This window comes from Meleagris gallopavo, chromosome 6, assembly GCF_000146605.3.
Source record: "Meleagris gallopavo isolate NT-WF06-2002-E0010 breed Aviagen turkey brand Nicholas breeding stock chromosome 6, Turkey_5.1, whole genome shotgun sequence".
Lineage (NCBI taxonomy): Eukaryota > Metazoa > Chordata > Aves > Galliformes > Phasianidae > Meleagris > Meleagris gallopavo.
This window is the reverse complement of record NC_015016.2, coordinates 22,722,429-22,748,772: the sequence shown is the minus strand read 5'-3', so window position 1 is coordinate 22,748,772 and position 26,344 is coordinate 22,722,429. Positions and strand designations below refer to the sequence as shown.

The 26,344-nt window shown below is 40.0% G+C and overlaps 1 protein-coding gene and 1 long non-coding RNA gene across 2 annotated transcripts; one reads left to right on the top strand and one right to left on the bottom strand.

The window, feature by feature from the left end:
• Nucleotides 1–284: 284 nt before the first annotated feature.
• SRI (sorcin) lies at nt 285–8,533 on the top strand. Its single transcript, XM_010712698.3, has 8 exons — nt 285–308; nt 885–968; nt 4,407–4,476; nt 5,120–5,163; nt 6,181–6,328; nt 6,472–6,585; nt 7,240–7,298; nt 7,918–8,533. The coding sequence occupies exons 1-8, from the start codon at nt 300–302 to the stop codon at nt 7,942–7,944; spliced, it is 555 nt and encodes a 184-aa protein (XP_010711000.2). The 5' UTR covers nt 285–299; the 3' UTR covers nt 7,945–8,533.
• Nucleotides 8,534–10,000: 1,467 nt separating this feature from the next.
• LOC104911425 lies at nt 10,001–25,906 on the bottom strand. Its single transcript, XR_793904.3, has 3 exons — nt 25,476–25,906; nt 17,413–17,536; nt 10,001–16,459 (listed from the first exon to the last, which is right to left on the bottom strand). It is a non-coding gene; the product is annotated as an uncharacterized LOC104911425 (long non-coding RNA).
• Nucleotides 25,907–26,344: the final 438 nt, after the last annotated feature.

Here is a 26,344-nt window from a genome sequence, read left to right as displayed (position 1 = left end):
TATCAGGGCGGGGTGAGCGGGGCTGAGCCCGGGCGGCGGGCGGGATGAGGGGCACGGAGCCGCGGGGCTCTGGTGAGGGGCGGCGGGCTCTGGTGCGCTGCGGCATGGCACGATCCCGGCCCCGCGGAGAAGGAAGGGGCCACATCAGCGCCTGTCGGGGTGCGGAGGGGCTGAAATAGTACCAAAGAGTACGTCAGAGCCGAGGTTGTGTGATGGGCGTGCTTTCGGGGTACGTACGAGGGCTGCTCCGAAACTAACGCTTCCTGTTTTATCGTGCTGGCCCACGGCGTCAGAGGCGGATGTTGGTGGTATGGCACAGACGTGGAACCTTCCCACCAATATTCCATTACATTTTGTTGCCGTGTGACAGATGGCAGCAGGGGGGCAAGGCTGACAGAATGGCATCGGACATGAAATGCGGATTGTAGCAAACGCGTGGAACTGAATTCCTCCATGCGGGAAAAATGGCACCCACTGACATTCACTGACTGGACGTTTGTGGAGATGAAACAGTGGGTGGTTGCGCAGTGAGGCAGTGGGTTGTCTGTTTCAACAGTGGTGACAGCAGCAGTGGGGCACGTCTGTTGGCACACACAGGCTGTGCAGCAGCACGCAGGCTCCTGTTCATCGCTGGTGAAAATGTTAATGGCAGTGACTGTTTTGAAAAATAGTATTTTGTAGTTGAGAATTTGCTCTGTCAAAGAGTGTTATTGTGCTCTTTCTTTCCGTTGTAGTTTCCATGGAAACAAAGAGGAGGCATTACTTCCAGAGCAACCTCCATATATAAAAGCACAAGTTGATTCTTAAGTACAAATGTTATTATTTCATACACCTACCTGAATCATTACTTTAAACTTAATAAATTTTCTTGTTGATTTCTAAAGTATGGAGCTGCTCCAGGAGGCCCAGCATTCCCTGGACAGGCTCAGGATCCTCTGTATGGTTATTTTGCTGCAGTAGCTGGACAGGTAAACTTACAAAGTGTTATTTATTTCTTATTTTGTGAGGCAATCGTTTCTACATTGTGTTTTAGAAATGCCTAATTTTTGCAGCAGGGAAAGGTCCATGGTTTCAAGTTGTTGATAAATAGTTGACTGTTCTTACTTAGCCTTTCTGCTGAAATGCATCAGCACAGTCAAAGAGCTGGTTAGCATTATTCAAACTGCATAGTTACTGTATAGCTATGTATCTGTACTGTATGAGATACAGCTGTGCATATGAACAGCCTGTGTATAGTTCCTGTATATGTGATGATTACATATTACTTGAAATGTTGCAGCTGACTAGTGGCTCAGCCATTGGTTGGGAAATTCTGTTTTTGGAAAAGGAAGCCAGAAACAATGGGGACATCAGCTGTGGAGGTGCTGTTACTAAAAGGAAATGCCAGTAAGAAAAATATCACTATATGATGAAATAGTTTAGTAGGGTCATAACTGTAATGGCAGTCTCTACTTGAGCCAACATCTAGGTTTGCTTATAGGACAGCATGACTACTTTTTCAGTGCAAAGGGCATTCACAACTTTCTTCCCTTTGTAATTGTACACTGCGTTTTTAATTTGTGGTTTCATGACATATGTTATTTTCATATATTTATGGTTGTTCCTGGAGGTAAGGTTAGGAGCAAATTAGATTCATTGAGCCAGAAGTTCCCTCTATAACAAAGCTTTTTACTGCACACTTATAGAGTCTGTGGAAATGTAGAATTCTGCTCCTGGATCTCATATCCACGGGTACACGTAATGACGACTTGGGGTTTAAATTCAGCAGACTTGCTCATGTTTAAGTTTTCAGATTAAGACTGTAATTTGGGTTATGGCTTTTTGTTCACATTGTTATTCTTTTCAATTAATAATGCTTCTTTCAGTCTATACACTATTTCTCTAACACTGCATGTGCAAACACATAGACCCTATATTTTTGTAGTAAAGGTGAACATTGGATTAACTGTTATGTGTAAAGGCTCTCCAGTAAGACAGAACCTGGACTGAATGATAATTTCCTGCCAGCTTGGGTGCTTCTGCATTCAGGTGCCACCAGATTGTGTGTCAGGAATCAGCATTAGAGCCTGTAACTGATGCTGGGAAAATGAGTAAGGTCCTGATGAAAAGAAGTGAGAGGTATTAGCACACAGAATGCTGCGCTATGGCAAGAGCTGGACTTAAGTACCGCATAGACCACTCCCAGACAGCTCAGGTGGGGCCTGGTTACTGAAAACTAGAAAGCCAGTGGGTACAATCAAGTTACTACCTCAAGTATTTACGTTAGTACTCTAAATACCCTTCATTTGTAGAAACCATTCTTTATGGAAATAAATAGAGTAGCTTTTAAATTGTTTTGACCTCAGAACCAGAAGAGTCTGTTCCAGGGACCAGTAGTTGTCCAGAAGCAAAAATTCTGTTAGGAAATCAGTGAAATCAAACAAATTATCAGTTGTTTTCACAGCCTGCTACAAAAGTCTGCACAAAGCCACATATCACAGTTCTCCAGTAGTCCTTGCTATAGAACTAGTAACATCTTTGGTAGAGGTTTGCCACTGTGTTGTTTTTATGCCTAAAATAGAACGTTGCCTGAGCTTTCTTGTAAACTACTTCAAGTAGTTTACAACAGAAATCTTGTCTTGTTTTGATGAATTGCCTTTGTTTATGGAAAGAAGTCAAATCCTTATTATTGACTCTCTAGGAACTAATAATTTTTAATGTTTCCAAGGCCTTCTACAGTCTAGCTCTTTAAACTCTACTTTGAAAGATAAAGGCCAGGCCCTTTTATGGTAATGCAAACACGATCAAAAGATCATGCTTTTCTGTCTTACTTTCTACTCTGAAGTTATCCAGATCTGGCTTTTGTTTCAGAATACACAAGGGCTTTAAGGATATTACTTCTTAATATGCATGGCTAATTGAAATTATTGTTTTATGCTTTAATTTTCTTGTGAGTGTAATGTTTCTGATACAACTGTACAGCTAGGGTGATGGAATAGATTGGATGCAGTCCTGTTTTCCTGCTGCCATTAGAGTTGCATAGAATCAAAATGTTATCTTCTTTTTCTAGACCATGTCAAGTGTCATTTAATGTATTAAGTACTCTTTTGCTAATAAATGATACTTCATTTACTTTCCTGTCTGGAGATTAGCGGCCCTGCCTGTGCTAGGGAGGTTGGAACCTGATGAACCTTTAAGTCTCTTCCAACCCAAGCCATTGTATGATTCTGTGATTTCTGACAGTCACCTGCCTGCATCATTTTGACCATGCCATGCTGTATTTCTGTACCTAAAGAAATAGAAACAAATTTGTTTTAAGTATAAAGCAGTGTAAAACATTAAATAAGGAATAAAGATTAGAAGTAACATTGCTTTTGGTGTCTGCAGATATAATGTTGTAGAGCAGAAGGTGATGACATTGCCTTCTAGTAGGATACAAACTCTACAGAGCAATAACAGGTTAAAAAAAATAAAAATAAAAATAAAATTGGCTCACCCCCTTCCAGTAACAGCTCAAGAGGAGCACAGCCTCTATCCAAAGAGATGCTGCTCCCTTGGCTGCTGACCCTTAAATGAGGGTGAGGAGGGCTGGATGCAGGCTCCTCCCCTGCCGTCACACAGATGCATTTCTTGCACCTGAGCTCCCTGTGTTAGCCACACCTTCTCACCTGCTGCTCAGCCACTGGTTCTGGCCATGACCTGGAAATTTCACTGCGAATGTTCTGTCCTTGAATGAGATTAAATTATACTCAGACTGTCTATGAACTGAGCTTCATGTTGGTTTGTAGGGAGCATAATGTGGAATTGAAATTCTGCTTTGGTCAGTTCATGTGTGATCACTCATGCTGTCCATGACTTAGTAGTTGTTTTCTCTGTTTGGCCCCAGAGGTGTACTTTGGAAGGCATTGTTTTCTGGACTGTGTACATACATCTTTTCTGGTACTTGCGTGTTCTCTTTTTTTTTCCTCCAAAATAGTTTGCTTTCTGCTTGTGTTTGTTCTGCTAACACTTACTATTAGCCAACAGCCCTTTTTCTTCCTTTCTTTTCTAAGTCTTGAGGCAGTCTTGAGAAGAGGATGTGTACGATCTGGGTTCAAGGTTTTCTATTGTAGCAATGAAATCATAAATCTCTGAAGTGAAAGAAATGCCCATTGAACTTCGAGGAAGCCTGCTAATCCTGTTCATTTTTTGAGAACACTAAATGTGAAAGGTAGTGCATGTTGCAAAAGTATCAGCTAAAGAAACTTCATTAGAGGTAGGGGTCATTAATAGCATTTTGACTTACAGCAGAAATAGGGACAGGTAATCAGCTGTTTCACAGAAAGATAAATAAATCAATGCCTATGGAAAAGGGAGTGGGTACTGGGAGTAACCAAACTGGGAGAGTGATTTAAAGCAATAGCTGATACATCTTCTGTTATCGAAAGGATGGACAAATAGATGCTGATGAGCTACAGAGATGTCTCACCCAGTCAGGGATTGCAGGAGCCTATAAACGTAAGTTAACAATTTAAACAAACAAAGCAACAATGCTAATGTGCACTAATTCTTATCCCATCTACTAGAGAGTGCTTGCAGTTGTGCTTTCTTCAGTTTCTTTTATTTGCATGGTGAAGAGGCTTTTTTTCCATATGGACTACTTTCAAATGTAAATTCTCTATTTAGTTCTGTGCACTTAGGGCTTCTCTTCAGCTGCCTTCGTTTTCTCCTCTGCTGAGCTGTGCAGCTTTGGTTTGCAATGGAAGTTGAGCTTTGATACTGACCCAAACATTCTGTCCTGGGGCATAGCATTCCATTTACAAAATTGAGTGCAGTGAGTAAAGCACCTTGTTAAAATCACCTCTGTGCTAAAATATGAAGGACCACTTCGATTGAAACCAAAAACCTCTATGGATTGAACTGAGAGCAAATTAATTTCATATAGAAATTAAAGTGTCTCCAGATTGTCTGCTGTCGGTGTTTCTAACAAGTAATGATTAAAAGCTCTTATTTGGATTGAAACATGGTATGGCTTTGTACACTGGAAGAGCTCATTTATATTGTATACACTACTTTATCTTATAACAAGGAACTTAAAGTTAGATGAATAAAACTGAAATTGTCAAAATAATAATTACTTTCCTTCTTGTAATTTAAACAGCTTTCAACTTGGAGACGTGCAGACTCATGATCTCAATGCTGGACGTATCCTTTGTTATGGAGCATAAACATTTAGCATTATGTAAGCAAATATAAGAGAGTATCTGACATTTACATTCAGCCTTCACTTGATATGTGTTGTGATTGGGGACTGCAACATTCTGTTCTTTTGCATGTACATTTTTACAATTCTAATAAATCATTATCAGAATGATTTATATAAATCAGAATTCTAATAAATCAGTCTGTCAGCGGTTTTGTAACAAGTGACATCCCTCTAAGACTAGGGGGCTGTTTGTCCATTGAGTGTATGAGGAGTCAGGTCTGACAGCCCAGAACAGAGTCTTGTGCAAATAGCTCATTGTACTTTTGAAACTGGACAACATGGTAACGTCCTGATGAATTAAGCATCTGTCCTACACAGGCTGGATGTTATCTAAGGGCCTCCTAAATCCTGTTCCTTGAATGAATTCATTCAGGTATCTAACACTAGAGTATATGGCATTCAGCAGTACAACCTATGGAAGATGTAGATATACTGTGCAGGGTTGAAGTATTTGAAGTTTTGTAGTTTAAACTTAGTTTGTGATGTTCAAATGTTTTGCTATTTAATAAGAAAGCAGGAATGAAACTGAGATGTCCAGTGACTTGGACAAACTGCTTGTAATACTAGAGATCTGATAATATTCTAATATTATTCCAGCTTATTTTTTTGATTTGGCATCTAATTTTACTTCACATATGTACCAGTAGGAATTTCACTGCAGCAGTAGAGGAGGAATTTGTTAAGTGAGTCACATTCATGAGGTGTAAGTGAGAAGTGCGGATGGTGAGTCCTCTGACGTTTGGTTTTGGTCAGTGGCGTTACCTCTGTTGGTGCTGAGGTGTGCTTCAGTTAGTTTGCCATCACAGAGGAAGTAATCACAAAATACCATTACCAGTGACCTTCAAAGAAAGAGATTCTCATCTACAGATGATAAGAAAGCTGATTTCCATTTGACAGAGGGCTGCCTTTTTTTAATTTTTGAAGTTAAGGAACGTTTCTCTTAGCTTTAAAATCAGAGGGATCTGTCCGGCACACTGGGATTTAATGAGTTTAAGGAACTGTGGGCTGTGATCAATGGCTGGAAGCAACACTTTGTAAGTTTTGACAGCGATAGAAGTGGGACGGTGGATCGCCAAGAACTGGAGAAAGCCTTGACAAATATGGGTAAGTTGTGAAATTTCCTCACTGCTGGTGCTGAGTTCCAGCATTCCCCCATAACTATTGTCTTACTATAGTAACTGATACATAGTATTTCCAATAAAAATGTTCAGCTATGTTAACATACCTGTCTTTCTGTTGCCAAATAGGATTTAGATTGAGCCCGCAGGCAGTGTCTGCCATCACCAGGCGATACAGCACTCATGGAAAGATTACTTTTGATGATTACATCGCCTGCTGTGTGAAACTCAGAGCTCTCACTGGTATGTCAGATTATAGCCTTGTTACCATCATCTCTGTAATACGTTTTTATTTAATAAAATCTAATTACTTGAGTTTCTCGTGTTCAACTTTTATGTAACACATAAGAAGTTTCTTTCAGTGGATTTTACAGGTAGAACTATACAAATTATAGATGATGATTACTGAAGTCCATGTTGAAAAAATGGACTAATACAGGGTTTGTTCCTGAGACTGGTAATATTGTGTTATCATGTCTGGGAAACTATATTTATTAATGGAACAGAAGGTGCTGTGGATGGCAAACATAGCGATCAGTTAAGTCTTGAGTTGCTTTGTTCTTGAGTTGTCATTCTTGTGACTTTGGGATATTTTTTTTCTTCCCTTTGCTTTGCTCTGCTTTAATTTCTCGTTTTGTTCAGTCTTGAACCTTGTGTTTTGCTTTATAGAATCATAATCATAGAATCACAAGGTTGGAAAGAACCTACAAGATCATCTAGTCCAACTGTCCTCCCGTTACCCTTGCTACCACAAAAAATGGTAGCATGAGGATTAATACAAACGGTTGACTAGAACAGTCAAGTTCTTGAAATAATCATGTAGCTAAAATACAGTGAAACTACAAAAAAAATGAGTAGTTCTTACTTATCTTTTGTTTTGTTTTCATATCTTTGCAGAATGTTTTAAAAGAAGGGACGCATCTCAGCAGGGTTTTGTGAATTTCCAGTATGATGATGTAAGTCAACTTTAAGGAATCGGTTAAACTTATGGGATAAAACTAAGGGAAAACTTAAAACTGGAATCAAACATGAATAATTTCAGTTAGTGCCTCTTGCCTATGATAATAGTATTACCTGAGAGGACGAAGTTTTGGTGTTTGTTTCATTCAGCTCTGTTGGATTCAGCTAGGCGAAAGGGTTGGAACTGAGTATTCTGTTACAAAGTTCACACACCTTTATGGAGATGTTTCCGAATTCATTGAGTTTTCTGTGGATTCCTTTAGCAGTACAGTTCAAAAAGATGTAACACTTGCTAACATCACTTGGACTTTGTTTCTTTGTTTTAAGGCTTGATAGACATTTTTCCTGGGAAAGATTGGGGGAGGTGGTGGTGTGGACACAACACATGGTACTCTGTCAGCCTTGCAGGTCTTGGCTTCCTGGGTGTTTGTCTCTATGCAAGATAATCAGGACAGTACATTCAAGTAGTTCTGTGTTGTTGTTAAGGAGATAACTTTAATTGACTATTAGATAGTTTTCATATGTAATTACAAAGCTTTATTGCTCATGAGCTGAGTTTGTTTACAGTAGGAGGGGAAAAAAAACAACCTTTTTCTAATTGATTTTTTTTTCCAGTTCATACAGTGTGTTATGAGCATCTAAATCAAAAGGGAAGGTGTGGATCATGATTATCATTCCAGTTCGTGCTTTGCTTTGCCAAATTATTGCATGACTGTGTGCCTCAATATTGGAAATTACATATTTTCTGAAGGTATTGCTTGACATACTTGTTCAGTTTTGATAATGAATATAAACTAATCATGCACTGTTATGTGTAACTTTCAACCTGTGACTGTTAAAGATTTTTTATTTTCGGGAACTTCTAAGACACAATGTGTAACAAAGATTATGGACATACTATGGTTCTCTGTGTTTATTTTTTTTTCCTATGATTCACTAAAAATTGTTTCCTGGTGAAAGCTACTGCCCTCTGTCTTCAACAGTATCATGTAGATGACATAAGAGAATATCCTCTTTGGCAATGCAAGATATGTAAAAACTGAAAGAGTTAGCTTTGGAAGGATTGCCTCTTGACTGTTAGAGCATCAATAAAATTTAAGGTGCTTGTTTTGGCAACTGGGCATTTTTAAGATGAGATCAATGACACCATGCACTGAGTGTAAGACTGCCTGTTACAGCTCCTTGTAAACAGGAATAAAATAAAACATAGCAGAGAACTCTTCCGACAGTGTGCCTTTGTATACAGGGGGCATTTGTTTCAGTAAGATTCTTGCTCTCTTTGTGTCACTACATAAAACGTTTTAAAACAAATAAGTGTGCCGTGTCCGTTTATACGTTACCTTTATCTATGAATTTTGCCAGATTGCAGCGACATGTCAGTTGGTGTTTTTCTGTCCTTCTCTTTAAACCCTAGCAAGTACCTTCCTGTCTTTATATGTTAAGTAGCATATAGACCCCAGAAGTTCTGTTACAGGTATGAAGTTATGACATAAATCTTGAGAATTAATGATGAAATAATACCTGGGAGTAAAATTGCACCTGCATATAAAAGCTTGGCTTGAAGAATGCACTTAGCTGATCTGTACCATGCAAAAATGGTCCAGCTTACCCACTTACTGTGGAAACAAGGAATTTCTTTACTTTGAAAAGTACCAAGGTGGGTTATGTTTTTGTGATTTATTTGTTGTTTTTGAGAGAAAGGTAGGAGGTGGTGTTATTTATATATTATTTATATATTATACAGGAGAGGTTTAGGTTAGATATTCAGAGGAAGTTTTTCACTGAGAGGGTGATGAAGCACTGGAACAGGTTGCCCAAGGAGGTTGTGGATGCCCCATCCCTGGAGGCATTCAAGGCCAGGCTGGATGTGGCTCTGGGCAGCCTGGTCTGGTGGTTGGCGACCCTGCACATAGCAGGGGGTTGAAACTCTGTGATCATTGTGGACCTTTTCGACCCAGGCCATTGATGATTCTATGATGATACGATTTTTGTTGGCCTTTTTTTTCCAAGCTCTCTGGTGCAAGGAAAGAAGACCAAAACCAAGACCCCAAGTCTTCTTCCTCACTTGAACCAATCACCTGCTGGGCTGCAAAGTACTGCAAGAACAATGGGAACCAACAGTGTTATCTTCATGAATCTTGTAAACACAAAACATACAAAACTGTAAAGCAAAGAGTTCAAGAACCAGGAACAAATTCTAGTTTACCAAAGAAAGCATTGCCTTCCATGCGTACTTTAAAAAACCCTCTGTTCACAAGGACTGGAAGAATACATCACTTTTTGCTTTTAAACATAAACAAAGATAATCATTAAGGTTACTAAGGAGTGAATACAGTGCTGTCATCTTTACAAAGAAAAAAAAAAACTTTTGAAAATTGTTTCCCATTATGGTAGATTAAACTATAACTCAGAATTGAGGTTTTCTCTTTCTCAGAAGTCAGTGAAAGAATCCTTATACGATGCTACGTTGGATGATTATTCTTGATCTTCATAGAAACAACTGGGAATGGTTTAAAATTGACATATTTTGTCCAGGTTACTTTCAGACATGCATGCCTAAGGAACAGCAGGATAGTAAGACCAAGATTGGAAGCTTATAGGATTATTTTCAAACATGTAATTTGAAAAACAGCATCTGCATTTTAGGCAACAGCCTTTTTTTTCTCCCCATACATTCAGCACATTTTTTTTCCGGAGATCTTTAAAACAGGATGTAAATGTGATAAATACAGTAATTTGAACAAGAAGGAAAATACACACATGGTCTTTGTCATTGAAAGTCACTTTACTGATGTTACAATATGTTAGTAACATTGAAAACCACAGGCATTTGTATTAAATACTCTCATAGAAGTAGATATGTGATGCTGTTATTAAAAGTGAGCAGGAATTTAGAATCCCGAATTACAGCGATCTTATTTTATAAAAAGCAACGTTTTGTTCAGCTACATGAAAGCCAAATTCATTCACTTCAACAGCCCAATGCCTGTAACGCTGATGATAAAAATATCACGCTCAAAGATGGAAGTTGTGAATTGCAGTGCTTCATTTTGGTGTTTGTCAAAATCTTATGCTTCTATTACATCACGTACAATTTTTAAAGGATTTTAACCAGCAGAGACAACAATGTGATGTAGATTGGTTGTTTCTGCCAACCTCAACCCAACCCCAACGGTGAAACAATTGTTGCCTCTCTGAATGTTTTACCTGTCAGGGCTAGCAGGACTGGAAAAATAGGTAGCTTTCTCTTACAGCAATGTCCAGGATTATCATCAGCACAAAATGAAGCCAGCTGGGAGACAGCACCCCAAAAGCTTTGCAGAAAGAAGTGGTCATGTTGTAAAGAGTGTTTTCTCCAGCAGATTAAAAATTCTGTAATGCTTTGCTATTCTGAAAAAAAATATTTTGCATTTATGCAACAATAAAAATAAGTACTGTATTCTATATAAAACACTACCTATTGGAATACATCTTTACCCTTAAGAAGGGAAAAATCAGGTTATATATTCATAGTTTGAATATGTTGTGGGCTGTATTTCCAAGCATAAAATAGGCAGATTCTTTACACAGGCAGTGAGCAAGAATCCTTGTACCAATCACCAAAATAAGCCAGAATTTACTGTTATACAGAGCCTTACAATATTGCATGATTAGCTGCTAGCACCACTATACTTACAAGGTCAGTCAGGCCTATATACAGAATTTCTAATTTGACTGTAAAAATAGACTCTCCATGCTGAAATTAGAATATATAAGATCTTAAGGCCCCGAGACTTTTTTATAACCAAAACTTCTGCTTTTTTCTTAGTTACAGGAGTAGAGAAACAGAAAAAATAGCTTGTTGCTTTGACATTCTATGCTCCAGGAACGAAAAACAGCATGACACCTAGGCTTCTTCCTTCAGAAGGCTGCTCTGCATTTCATTATCTTCCTGCTGTGCTAGATTGCCATTACAGCCATTGCAGCCTGTGTAACCAAAGTTTTCAAAGAGTTTAAGGGTGCTTTAGCTGAAGTACTTTTTAAAAAGAACTAAAAACAGCAGACTCAGCAAGGTGAGCCAACTTAAAAGTCAGGTACAACATTTCTCGTGTTCTGAACATCGTTTTGATTACTTGCCTGAGATAACACATTTATGTTGACGGTTGTAGTGTGTTTGTAACAGCAAAATGCTCTGGGATGACACAGTACCACCTGCTGGCTGGAAGAGTTAATGTTTCCAAGGCTTAAGTTTTATCAGCGTCCGTACCTGAGGCACCAGAAATACTTTTCGTAAGTTAACTTGGAAAATATTTGGGTCAAAGCAATGTTTTAGTGTCTCTGGGAGAATCCTATTTGTGCTGCAACTATATCTGCACAGTCAGCTTCACTGTTCTCCGTTTTTCCTGCTCTGTCATAGTGCAGCAGCTATGTGTACATGGGAACTTTACCTTACCATGCAGACATGGGATGGCAAGCTGTACAAACGTGCAGTTTGCTCATATTTGTCTCCAGGAAATCTGATAGAAGACAAATCCCATATTGCTGCTAGACGTCACGTGGTTTGGAAGCCATGCAAACAGTGGGTCATCAGCAGTCTGATAGATGATGCATTTGGAGCAAAAAAAAAAACCTAACTTTTGAGACCAGAATGCTTAAGTTCTTAAAAAATGAGATAAATCAACTTTACATTGTGGTTGATAACATTGGCCCAAACAACAATAATGATGCAGATATTCAGATAGCTTACAGGAAGAATTAGATAGCCTTGAGACTTGGAGCAAGAGAAACGGGAGACAGCACAACTTTTAGATTACAGTGATCAAAGAAAGAGACTTCTCCATCCAAAACACTAGAGGATGAGATGAAAACCTGGATGAAAATCACCAAATGGTTCTACCATTGCAAATGAGACACGAGGCTCTTTCACCCATACTGTAACATAAGCAAAAGCACTGGAAAGACCTTACCTAGGATGTTGGGTGGAAGGACAGCTAACTTGCAGCTTGTGTATCGTAGCAAACCAACACAAGGGGCTGCTATTTGGGAATGCTTTTCAGTAGGAGTGGAAAGAGAATGGAAGAGAGGAACGGAGAACTTCTGCATGCTGAGTTTTACACTGGAATTTGGTAAGTCTGCTTACGACAACTAGATATGGGATTTAATAACAGAGCAATTGCTAAGAGCCCATCTATTATCACTTTGACTTATGGAGTCTCATAATTGTTTCACGTTATATCCTGCTGGCAAAATCTAACTTCATATATTCTCTATTCCAACAGATCCTTTAGCACATTGAGGATGTCCATGATACAATGACTGAAAAGTTGGTCTGAATTTGTAATATATGCATGCCTGTATTAATGTACAGACCTACTCTTAGTCCTGGTTTTGAAAACAATTGTTTCAATCAATGTTGACAAGACCACTCAGTCCATTTAATACCAGCAAGTGATTCAGGTAAGAGGACTTCAGTACACTAGCTTGACACAATTTCTTTCTCTTTAGTTCAGGTTATAGCCCAAAGGCCCATTTGTTCATTAGCATAATCAAAATTAACTAATGAGTACATCGGCTTAGCTGGGTTAACATATCATTAATCAGGAACAAAACTCTTAAAATATTTGGAAGTCACTGTCTTCAAAGATGCATCTCACACTTCTTATCGGGTAACAAAATTATATGTAAATTTTCAGTCCCCACCATTACTGGTAAACTGCCTGAGTGCACTCACCAAATGGCAATAGCATGGATTAATGAAGTTCTCGCCTCAACAAATCCAAAATTAGCAGGTAGATTTTTAGTTGTTAAATTGCAGCATCACTGTGCAGCCTTATTATTTGAATAGAGTCTGTATTTTTCAGTCTCCATCAGTTAGCGATATTAATTTTATTTTAAATTATACACGGTTCTTCTCCCACATGTTGAAATACAAGACTAGGATTAGTTTAGCTGATCTTGCTGTTTGTACGCTCGTATGGACAGGTAATTATAATGTATCTGAGAAGAACTGAGAACCTCCCCACTTCAACATATCTGGATATTCAGCATAGCTGGCAAAAACAAGCCTGAGTCTGAAGGAGTCAAAATGACTGAGCTATCTTACTAACCATACAAGTACTCTATTTTAGACTACATGAGGGATTATGCAGCTATTTATATTGCTATTGCCAGTGTAACCAATTATTGTGGGTAAAGATACTTGCAGTCACTAATCTGGCAGCTTTCAACACATTTTAAAAGTAGGAAAGCACAGAATGAAAGCATTCTTCTTTGGCCTCCATTGGCATTAGAGGCTTTCAGAGCCATACACGTTCAGGTTTTGTGCCATGACAAAATCTCCAGGCTGCCAACTTAATGCACGATTTTCTGCAGAAGAATTCTGCAAAAAAATGAACGTTTTGTGATGTTCTCACTCTAGACAATCAAAGTGGAAGTCAATGTTTATTAATCTCAGAAGTCATAACTAGACTTCCAGTTACTACATATCTCCAAATGTGACACAACTGGATCATGATATGCTACGAATGTATTATACCAAAACACGTAAGAAGCAGTAAGTACATAGTATGTTGAAAATACAGTCAGGAGAGCCATTTGTTTTCAAAACAAGAAGCTATGAACATTATACAAACAGCCAATATGTTACATCCAGTTCTGTTTGCCAAATCTTGCTGCTTCTTGATAAGGCAGAATGGAAAGGGAAGAGTAAAGGGTGGTGAGTATGAAATATGCACAGAAATCTAACATTATTCAAAATCAAAATGCTAGTTTGTAACCAAACAAAATATCGTAAAAGGCACGTGATGAACAGTCCAGTTATTTGAGACAAAATTCTAAGACAAAAGGGAAAAGAAGCTAAAAGGCAACAGAATAACAGAGAGGCTATCGGGTTAGCATAATTTCCTAATTGAGGTGAACTCCTTGAGGGTTCTGCTCAGCTTCCAGTGGAATCGATAACAGACTTCTATTGATTTCAGGTGATCATGGCTCAGGCCCCAACTTCATGAGCTATGCATTATCGACTACTTTTAATCCAGTTACCTACACTCAAAGTAAATCTTTGCAAAAAATATTTTTCTGTGCTGATAGCTATTCACTCTTCACAAAAGTGCAGAATCTTTTCCTAAAGCAATTACTAGTGGCTGGCTCATTCAATACATTCTGTCTTGTACTTTGTACTCACTCATATTTGCCTTTTTATAAAATACTTACCAGAACCTGCTGACTGTGAAGGAAATCACTGGAACTCCAAGGTCAACATTTTGTTACAATCTAACACACAGCCTAATCATAAAATATAGTGCTTCTAAAAATCTTATATATTTTATACTTGCTGACATCTTAAAACATTTCTTAATTTAATCTTACATATATCCAACTTTATTCAATTACTTAAGAGTTAAAAAAATATATTAAGAGGCTGAAAGTGTTGGCTTTACTTCTTAAGGGAAATGCATGAAAGAGGTAGAAGATTCAGAAACACTGTGGATGTTCCCATCAGGATAATATCTAATTGATAATTCAGCTGTTGGGTAAGGTATTCAATTGTACCATACAGAATCAGGTATATTGTTCTGTCATGGCACTGCTTGAAGCTAGAAATTTTTCATTTTTGGAGAGCTGGAGAATTATAGATTGATTAAACACGGTCCAGTTTTCTTACTGAATGGAAATGTCCACCTTTGTATTACAACAGACACCTTTTAGAAGTCTCAGTATTCAAAAGCTAACTATCCATTGATTCAGGAGACCAACATCTCCATGATAAAAGTGTTGGGACTTTTTTCCACTTTTTCTGGCTAAACTCACTTGTACTCAGTTTACGGCCACCCAAACATTTCAAGGGGACATCAGAGGCAGCAAGCAGAGCAATCGAGCACATGGTAAAGGAGACTCCACAAACAAATGAAAAGACAGCAATGACACTGGCCACTTGCCCAGCATTGGTATTATCTAGTGCAGTGAAATTGTTAGGTTTCTCGTAAGTTACACTGTCTCATCCAAAACAGCATCTGAAGTGCTCTATCAGAAATACACAGCAAGTCTTGCCAGAGGACTTCACATCACCACATCCTGAATTGAGTATGTAGAAGTTATTCCCAGATTTCCTGGAAGTTGGTACTGCATGTTAGTTCGAGGCTCTGTCTCTGTTGTCTACAGGATCGTTCCTGATCGCCCCAGTGTCGGGTTGGGTCATCGCACTGAACAGCGCTTTTTGGCTGCTTCCCCTTACGATGATTTAAGACAAAGTGCCACCATACTGGTTCCTGCATTCCACCATACAATTGAGATTGTCGGTTACTTGGAAGATAGTACAGGTTTTGGTCAAAAACCAGTTTATGTGACGTGGTTTTACAGTACTGTACTTTCTGTATTTCCAAAGTTGTCTGCTCATATATTAGAAAATTTGAAGTGTGATGTTAGTCATGTTTCTTTAGGCATTTGGCAAAATACACTTATGTATAATAGCTATTTTTGACATTATCAAATGTTTACATATATACAATCTGTATACTGAGATTATAAACACGTAGGGTTAAAAAAAAAAAAGATATAATCCTTGTTTGTTTGATGTTTAGGTTCAAAGAGTTGCCTTTCAAAGCTTGAAATCCTGTAAAAAAAATCCTATATTTCTTACTCCTACATGCTAATTTCTACTACAGTATGTTGTTTATCCCTTACACGTGGAAAGTAAAGAACACAAGGTTCATGCACACAGCGTACAAGTTTACATCGGCCAGCTTCTCCTGAGTGCGCATTCCCAAGGCCGGTCAGCGTGACCTGGAGCTGCACTAAGCCAAGGGAAAACCCCAACCCTCTCCCAGGCGGGATGTGGGGTGAGCGTGTCTGGTACCGTGCGGAACAGCCTCGTCACGTCCATCTGATGGTCCCCTGGTAGGTGGGATGGTTTGGGTTGTTCTTTACATCAAGTCTGTAAAGTTCTGCTTGATCAGAAAACAAAAGAGAAGGAAAAAAAGAAAAAAGAGACTGCTTTTTCCCTTCCAGATGAGAGGAGGTTCTCACTGCGGTCACGGGCATCTGTGTTGATCTTTTGAATTGTCTGAAGAGCAGATGAATGTGCAACGACTCAGTGGTGCTGAGTTTGTACAGAATTTAAAGTAAAAAGTTCTCGCGTCATCCCAGGAAAACGGTGCAGCTAAATGGAAGTCTCCCATAGCTGGAGAGGCAAAAAAGGGACACAAGCACACATTATACACAAAGACGCACAGCCTGCTACCCAAGCGGTGTGATTGGCAAGGCAGCCCCACAGACTGGAAAGCCCCCGCACTGCCTGCCTGGAGCTGTCTGTTGGCCCAGGCAGACCCTCTGCTCATTCCATGTATTGGGTATGTTCACACACACGTCAAGCAGGCCTGGAGCTCCCCACACATTGAGCATCACCGTGCTGCCCCAGGCCGCTCCCTGCCCAGCACATGGCATAGGCAGAGTCTGCTGCACCCATCTGCAGCATTCCACTCAGTTCTTTCTCAAATAAAAGGACAGAGAGCAGTGGTGGGAATCACATCACAAGCTATCACAAGCAACACACCTGAAGTAAATTTTAGAGGAGTTTTGCTCATTCAAATATCCGCTGTCTGGGCTGACTGAGAATTTGCACTACCTCTTGGTAGCAGCTGGAAATCTTCAGCTGGAAAGTTTCAGCCCACCTTGAGGAGCAGAAAAAGCACTTCCAGGTCTACCAGGGCCTGATGCATGCCCCTTGAGTCCTGCTCAGCTGCAGCTTATTAACCTTTCCATCATGCTGGAAGTAAGCCATCCCCCAGCCCAGATGAGCATCTCTGGCTGTTTCAGAGCCCTGGAAGGCCAAGGAGAGGAGCCAGACTGCTCTTCTCAGCCTAGAGGCTGCCCCAGGCAAGCTTCCAGCTTGAAATAGAAGGACTGAAATCTGGGCTTGAGGTGTGAATGCCACTAAATAAGTGTCTATAAACACAGGCTCCAAGACTGCTCTAATCTGTGCCAGAGGCTCAGCCTTCAGCAGCTGCTTGAGCTACAGATCCGAGGAAACACCAGTTCCGCTCTCACTGTTTCTCAAAGATCTCTCACTTCCCTTTTGCAGAGCTACTAGTAAATTACACCAGCAACAAAAATGCAGTGAAGAGGGACACATACCCTGGCACTTTGCCTGTTTGCTTTCTTCTCCTCGTCAGGAAGTGGAGGCATTGGATAAGGGTATTTTCTGCTGGAAGCAATAGATCCAGTGGATGAAGATGGGGACTTTGCAGGAGACAGCGTCCTGAGATGTTGAAACACAAAATAAATGTCATGGCTTCGGGTCCCAGCACTGCAACAGCAACTGCCATTACTCTGAGGCTTGGTTCAGAACCAAGTATGCTGTCTATTATTAGTTTGATATTGGGGGGACAAAGTTCTTTGATCAGTAGTCTAATCATTTCATGACTATAAACAAAGGTATTTATAGCTCTCAGGAACACTGGAGGAAAAAATAAGATATCCTACTTATCAGAATCATATTGCATATTAAAAAAATGATTCTAAACTGATTTACATGCTAATGTAATTAATCATTTTAAAATTAACAGAACTAAAAGACATAGTGTTATGAATCCTAAAGTGAAGCAGTCATAGTATGAATACAAACTGAACAATGTTTTCTGCAGTGGATGACTAAATGGCAATTATCAAATATTAAACTTATCTTACACACCTCCTATATTGATACAAACATAGCAAATAAATCTATTATCTTACAACAATGCATCAATTTACACATACGCATGCACTTGGAGGCCAAACTGTTAGTTGTGAAGGAACAAAGGCATATACAAAGTGCTAATAACAAATTATTGGACATGCAAGCATCATACAGTGCATATTGTTCCAGCCAAAGAAAGAGTCTGATGAGAATATACAAAAATGGACTGATTAGTCAATGGCAATCAGCATTTCTGTACAAGGTGAGTAGAGTAAGCAAGAGCAAGGAAATGTTTGAATCATATGAAAGGCATTCTTTTCGAGTCAATAAGGCAGCAGCACATTATTGACTGAAATTTTATACCCAAGAAAAAACTCTAATGCCTCTGATTTGAGAATCTGCACTTTTCCCACTTGAGAGGTTCCTATTAGGCTCAAAATCTGGGCAGAATAAAAGGGGAAAAAACAACAACAACAACCAAAGCTCAAAGTATAAAATAACAACCCCCCCTTAGCCTTTTGCTCTGTTCTGCAGACTGAGGGCACTTTTCTAAGGAGGCCTCCCATGAGTGCAGGCACATCTCCCAGAGCCTCCCTGAGCACTGCTGCCTACTATTTTCTGTGTGTCCCTGAGATGGAAGCACTCCCTCAGACCCCTCAAACAGACTTCAAATCCTCACACACATAGCAGGGGCTGAGCAGCTGTAGGCCCCAGTGCTGAGCACCACTACCAACACCACGGATAGCAAGGAGCCCCAGGGAGCAGCCCTGGCTGACAGCTGATGGCCTTGCCTCTGGGATCTGTAGGATAAGGTCCTTCTGTCTAGAGAAGGCTATAGACAAGCCAGAGGATCTTTTGTGTTTGGAACTGTCTTGCACCTTTAAATGATTCTTCTTTTAATTCGGACTATCACATTGTTTTTTTGTGTCTGTAACTCCCTACAACAGCACATTCTCTTGTCTGTCATACAAATAATGATTGATGCCATGGGCAACGAGGTGTCAATGGAAGTTACAAGGTGACAGCTCTCCAGTCTGGCTCATGATGCTCTAATGCCTCATGCCATAGCCTCTAAACAGCAATTAGAAATTTGGAGTCAGTACAATTATTCAAATATTGATAAGCATATCCTTAACACATGCACTTTGATCATCCATTAAGATGAACTGGACATCTTCAGGAAAAAAAATTAAATAACTACTGCTGTGTAAAACAGGAAATTCATCTGTCCAGCATCACAGATCTGGGCACCAAACTGCAAAGCAATATAACAGGTTATTTCTCAAAAAATCCAGGGAAAGATTCTCAGTGGTAACCTGCCCAGTGCTCTGCTGCTCACTGACCTACAAGTTCTCCATCTGTGTCAAATCTGGACAGAAAAAGATCACTAAAAATAATATTAAGGGATATGAAAATTAAAAAAAAAAAAAGGAGAGGAAGAAGGCAGAAAGACAAGGCAAGTAGATTCTACAGATTATTTGTTATCTCTTTCCTTGTGGGTTTTGCCTAACAGCTTCAGCAGGATTTAAAATCTTGGTGGGTAAAGTTCTAATGATGCACTGTAGATTAGAAGCAAAGAACCAAGCATGTTAGATCTCACTTGGTAATTTCTATGAGAAAGCTGTTTATCTGTGCAGATACCATTACTGTCTCTTGCATTACCATAGGCTCTTCCTATGGGTAATTTTGGCATCACAAGAGTAGGCTGTGGCAACAAGGAAAGTTAGAGCCAATCTACCCCTACACTAACACCGATAGGTGACCCTGGAAGGAGCAACTTCCTCCCAGGAATGGGGCATCTGGAACCTTTCCCTGCAGAGCAGGTCTTCTGAGCGAGACCTTCAGCAGCCTGTAATTCAGACAGTAACTCACAACCTGAGCAGCAACTTCTAGCCTTGATTTCTGAGAAAAGAGAAGGAAATCGGAATGAGAATCAGAGTTTGTAGAAGCAGATAAATCATCTGTGATAAACCTATGATTAGCTAACTAGATACTAGCTGCCTGCTTCTCACTGAACACAAGGTGTGCAGAGCTACTGGGAAAGCGTCCACAAGCAAGCACTTGCAGAGAGCCCAGCTAGATTCATACTGCTGGAGTCACTGTGTGGGCCAGAGGAGAGCCATGAAGATGTTAAGAAACCTGGAGCACCTCTCCTATGATGACAGGCTGAGGGAGCTGGGTTTGTTCAGATTGGAGAAGAGAAGGCTCTGTGAAGACCTCACTGCAGCCTTCCAGTACTTAAAGTGCTCCATCCCTGGAAGCATTCAAGGCCGGGTTGGATGGGGCCGGGGCAGCCTGGGTTGGTGGGGGGCAGCCCTGCCCACAGCAGGAGGTTGGGACTGGGTAGGCTTTAAGATCCCTTCCAATCCAAGCCATTCTGCGATTCTACAGTTCACAAATGTATGCTACATAGAGCTTTCCACTGCAGTCAGCAGAGGCCTCCCAGGTGACCGCCTTAAACTGGCAGCTTTTAGAGCAATATGCCAGTGGTGAAAGAGAAGAATTCTCCTTCTTGATGCAGTAGTGGAATTTTATCCTATACTGTAGGGAACTAATATTTTAAAGATTTGGAGGAAAAAGAACAAACTGCCCAAAATGGAAGCACTTTTAAAAAATTATCTGAAACCCCTTTCAAACACGATGCTGCCACTTTGGAAGTTTTGGAAGCTCCAATGTAGCCGCCTCCATTTCTTCTTCCCAGCCCCGCTCCGTGCTACCTGCTCACCTACAGTCTGCACATGTAAGCAATATGCACATCACTGCTTGCCTGATGTGCAGTGCGTGCATCCTCCTCAGAAACTTCTCAGGACAAACACATCAAGAATGCAGTTGCACACTTAAAGAAATGACCTTGCCCTCTCCACATAGGCTCTTGACACTTATTTCTGCTATAGAGTTAGGTGCTAGGTTTTGTCATCTTTTAGCTCGTCTGTGGAGACTGTGAGTATGTATCAGTAGACATCAAACGCGTGCCCACAGATCGGAGGATGCGTCTTGCATGACAAATGTAGTTTGGATTTCTTGATCACCCTTCAGGTTCTGCCCTGCAACTGTGTATGTGCTGTGTATCCCAGATTTACATGTACTTTAAATGAGAAAGAGCCAGAAATGACCTTTCTCATTTATGGGGTGGAAGAAACACCATTCAGGGACACTTGAGGGTAATGCCAGGGTTAAAGGAAGGCAAAACTTGACGGTCTGGTTAGGGGAGGGGTCCATTCAGCTTTCATTGGGGTTTTAGTTCTCTTGCTATCACATCCATTAGCTTTCATGCCAAATGCTGCTTCCAGCTGACCCTATACAAGAAACTATGAAAGCAGCCCAACCTCCAATAGAGTTTTGGAGGTTTTACCACCAACCCTGAATGAAGCCATGCACCTAACACGTTGTAAGGACTTCATTTCTGACCAGGAAGCAAGATGCCACTAGTGTGTCTGTCTTCCTGTTGTACAAGCTGAAACTAACCATGTGGGGAGATTGTTGGGGTCCAGAAGATGCTATGGAGCTGCAGGATGCCTGCACATGCTCCTTGGCAGACAGACATCTGCCTACTCTGCCTTCACTTATCCTAAACAGGTGAAATCCTGGCACTATATGCTATCCCCTGGTCACACAACTAGATGTCTTGTAACCTACAAGTGTCATTTCAGCCAAACTCAAAGCATTGGCCCTGACAGATCTGAACTGTTGATGAGCTGTGTTTCATTCTGTTTCATAGTCTAAAATAACCTAATGAAATTCACTTAAAAGTCAGCTCAGTGAAGGCACTTCAAGCCTGTATATCAGCCTGACCTGACATCTGCTTACACAGGGCAGCTCTGTGTAGAATGTTAGCAACATAAATTAGCCTATGTTAGGAAGTTGCAGTCTCCTAAAACCACTGATGTGGCGAAGCATTTCAGCATTTTAATGCAGTTCCTTCTGGGAAACAGCCACATGTCAGATTTCTTCAGTGGAAGGAGCACAGTAAGTGGTGGTAAGGAGAGGCTCAGCCTGGAGCCCTCATCCCAAGCACTGCCCAGCTGTGCTCCCAAAGTTAGCATTCATATGCTTTAATGGACTCTTCTGCCTAATTACTGAAATGAAATCCTAAGAGAAAGGGTCTCCGACCAACAGCAGAGCAGCAAGGCTCTGCTCCAACTACACATTCCATTGCCAACACCTTTTCAATCTGAGATGACCATTTCTCTTATAGATAACCCATCTAAATAAATGTTTTCATTGCAACTTTTTATTTTTAAAAATTCCTGAGGATGTTAACTTACCCACAAATATTTGCAAGAATTAAAAATTAGGCAGTGCCTACAAAGAGATGAGAAGACACCTTCTCATCTCTTTGGTCTATAATTGTATATATGAGCACTGCATTTGGGGATTCTGATAGTCCGTTTTCTGACCTTGTTGTAGTTCCTGAGACTTTTAAGATGCCCCAGATTGCCAGCAACAGTGCCCCTTGCAACAATGCTGAAAGTGGGAAGTGGTTTCCCACCCAGGATTATCGCTGGAATTAACATCTAGCTGAGACTTTGTGCAGGAAAATGAGATTTTTTGAGCTCTTCCTTTCCTATAGAAGAAACTCTCACAGCTGGGAGCTTTTTAGCAACAGATCTACTACTATTATTTTAATAAGAAGTAATTATATGAAGATTCCCATTAGATAAAAAAAAAAAATTAATAACTCTTTGAATTTGATAACTAGGACACCAGGTGTCAGGGAAGCAACTTTAGATTTATACAGATATTTATTATTTTTTAAGCTGATTGAGAAAGTTTTTTTTGATACCTTTTGTCTCTATTTTCTGAAATTGTGCTAACTTCCTCAGAATTGTAGGAACTGCTTTTGATTTTTCCTGAGTCTACTTCAGGTTCACCTACAACAGCAACAGTCATCAAGATATTCACAAAATTACAGGGAAACAAGCAAAAGAGGAGTATTCCTTTCAGACCTCCTTAAAGGAAAAGATGAATCAAAGATTCAGAACAAAAAATACCTCCAGGCTGATGATCTGATGTGAGAGACAGGCTGTGATTCCTAAAATGAAGATCAGCTGGACAGCTCAACTTCAGCCTGACTTTCTGGTTTTCTAAAGAAGATTTTTTTTTGTGAATTATTTCAAAGATCAGAACCCAACTGTGTGACGTTCTGACATGCAGCTCTAAGGAACAGTAAATTCTTACCAACAACAGTTCAACCAAGATCACGCTTGAGCTCTGGGAGCACCACGCGGTGTAATCTCTCAAAAGCCCATGGCAACCCATCCCAGGAGATTTGACCCTTTGCCTTCCGTAATATCCCTGCAGAACAGTTCTCTACGGTTAACCTCAGTTAATTAGGACACACAAGTTTCTAAATTTATTCTAGCTTCTCTCCCATTTCTAAAGTTACTGCTGCAGGCAGTCATTAGTAAGTTTCTGTGGAGCAAAACTGTTAATTTAGGTTTCATCTCTGCTGATACAGAACCCTAAAAACTCACATGGGTCAGCTTAATCCTCATCTACACACGCTAAAATGTTTGGTTTATCTCAAATGCAATTAGAAATGTGAATCATTCACTGCAACAGAGAAAACCCTCAGGGCTAGAGTATACTCCCATCAGTTTAACCTGGTTACTAAATCAAAAAATACTGATGCTAAAAAATGAAAACCAAATTAGGAGTATGCACCCAGGAATTTGAACCTGTTTAGCTAAACTGATTAAAGTAACATATTTTAAACTTCCTGTCTTTATATTCTAGCACCGTCTTTGTCTATTGCAGCCAGAGGGCTTCAGCTACGAACACCCCAAGAGGCAGCAGGGAGGTGAGGTCACGGTGGGGGGGCTGACTGCCTTGCCTCAACAGCACAGATCCAAAGGGCATTCGCAGGAAAAGGTTTCCTACTTGCTCATAAACACACACTTCATTCCTAGCATGGGTTTGCCTAGTTTCACTTTCCAGTGAATGTTGATCATTATCAGTACTGATCTAAATGCCCATCAAGGTTTCACTCCATGTGCAGATACGTGGATTTTACGATCAACTAAGCATTTAACTGCTCCATAAAACCAAACAGCTTGAGGTCCTGAAGGCTCTTCTAGGGTTTATCTGGGTTACGTGCCTAAATTTCCTTCATTCTTGAGCAAGCTTCATGAACTGCAGGCACTGGAACTGGACCTCATTGCTAACACCACCACTGGGCTCACAATCACCTGCTCAAGTGTCCAAGCACCGATACCCTGACCTGGTTGATGCTGATGAGCACAGACACAAAATCCTCCCTGAAACCCGGAATCCTGCATCAAGGATTGCTACTCAGAGCTGGCAGGCTTAAATTCACCTCATTTGACCTGATGGCTTTGGGAACACTTCTCTGCAACTTCCTGTGCAATTTAACAACTCTTGAAAGCAAATGTAAATGGAATATAAAAATGACTATTTTGAGCTCTTACAGACTTCAAGGGATTTTCAGTTCTAAAAGTGACTAAACTCCCAAGTTGCTATTTAATACCTTCCAGTGTAACTATGAGAATAAAAGTGTTTCATTAACATCTTGCACTACAACCCCATCACATTTTTCCCCAAATAAACACCAGATATAGTGAACGTTTCTGCCCTTTTGCACTATTAGTAGATCCACTCCTGTGTCATAATTACCATTACATTTCTATTTATTCACTTACTATCCTCCACCATTTTGGCTAAAAATTGCACATTTTATTCTTTGCGCCTCTATAACTCGTTTGAGCCTCCTGTTTGATAGCTTACAGTGTTTTACATCCTTTGTCACAAATTGTCTTCCATTCTCTATGCTATATGTTTTTTTTTCAGCTGATACAGACTGCTCACTCAGTGGCAGGATTACATCTTTGGGAACACAGACTTGTGATTACATACAGCAGGAAGGCCAGCCTCATGCACAATTCTTCTCTATAACTTGGAAGGTATTGAATACACGTTTTCCTTTCAAAAACAAGGGATTTGGGGAATACAACCCTACACTCACTTGTAACAGATTCATTAGTTGTTTGATAAGCAGAGCACAGAGTATATTCTCATACATTTATTTATCCAATCACAACGCTAATTATTTCATTGGAGGGTGAGGGTAAAATACCACTTTTTTTTTTTCTCAGTTAAATTTTAGTATGCACTATATAAGACAGTGGGTAGAGTGAATGTGTTACATTTGCTTCAGTAAATTAAATTCTATTTAAGTTAATACTACTTTATTAGTGATAAATACATCTCATGCCCATAAACACTACTTGGCATAAAATGATGAGAAAGCTACTACAAGCTACAGATGATGGTGGGAATGCATGCACTACACACACCCTTTTCAATGGCTTCATTAAAACATTCAGTAAAAGAATTGTAAATTGCACATGAAGCCAAAAACAGACATCAAAATGCAGCAAAAGAAGAGGGGCCCTTTGCACCTACAGTAACTTGTATTGATTTATACAAGGTAGGAGTCCCAAGATATTTGTATATGCTGGAACAGCTCTTAAAAAAGATATAGAATTAATTTACAAAATACCTAAAGTATGGTCCTTCAGTGTTTTTATTCACATCTTCTACCCACTTAGCTACATTATATTCTCTTTTGAACCATGGGTTTAAATACCTGCAGAAAGCAATGGAAGGAACAGAGAAAGCAGAAGAACAAGAATAGAAAATCTGAGAACACACAGCACAAGCTTAGCAAGGATGTCTTCATCCCCAAAATGCAAGTGAATATGGCAAATCAATCAGTATGGATGTAGGGTGAGGACTAGGTAATGTGTACAACTGCATGAGAAAACCTGAACTACAACAAGACTGGCATGTTGGTTTATCTGGAAATTCTATGAAAGGATACATCATTCATTTTCTCTCCTACAGGCAAAATTCACTCCTAGGCAGAGGGCCAGCATTAAGCTCATATTTCAACTCCTCTCATGATCTCAAAGTAAGGCTGAAGGGGCATTTGGGTTCCAGTCCTACAGTTCTGCCCAGTGGCAGACACAGGTTTGTACCCATCTAGAGCAAATTGCAAGACAATGGCAAAATGAGTATGGAAACTTGGCTTGGCCCTTCTACAGGAATGAATTTCAGCCTCAGTATGTTGAAAGGCTTGACTTGCTTGCCAATGCGGTGGCAGTTTTTGCATTTATGTGCAAATAAACATTTGATTCTATTATTGTTTCCTGTGATAGGACCACAAGAAGCTTTCAAGAAGGTGGGCTGCAGGGCTATCTCCCATTTTACAGAAGCAACCTTGATACCAAAACCACCCATTTTAGTAAAACATGCCTGAGCTACATACTCATATTAGCTACATGAAAACTAGAAATAAAGATGGTGTTTAATTAGTTGACAATAATGTTACTAGCAAAGAAGATAACTTTTTTAGACTGGTTTTTCTTA

Coding starts and splice junctions, on each gene's coding strand:
- SRI (XM_010712698.3), top strand. Junction 969..4,406: donor TTGCTGCAGTAGCTGGACAG/GTAAACTTACAA, acceptor TGTTATCGAAAG/GATGGACAAATAGATGCTGA. Junction 4,477..5,119: donor GATTGCAGGAGCCTATAAAC/GTAAGTTAACAA, acceptor TAATTTAAACAG/CTTTCAACTTGGAGACGTGC.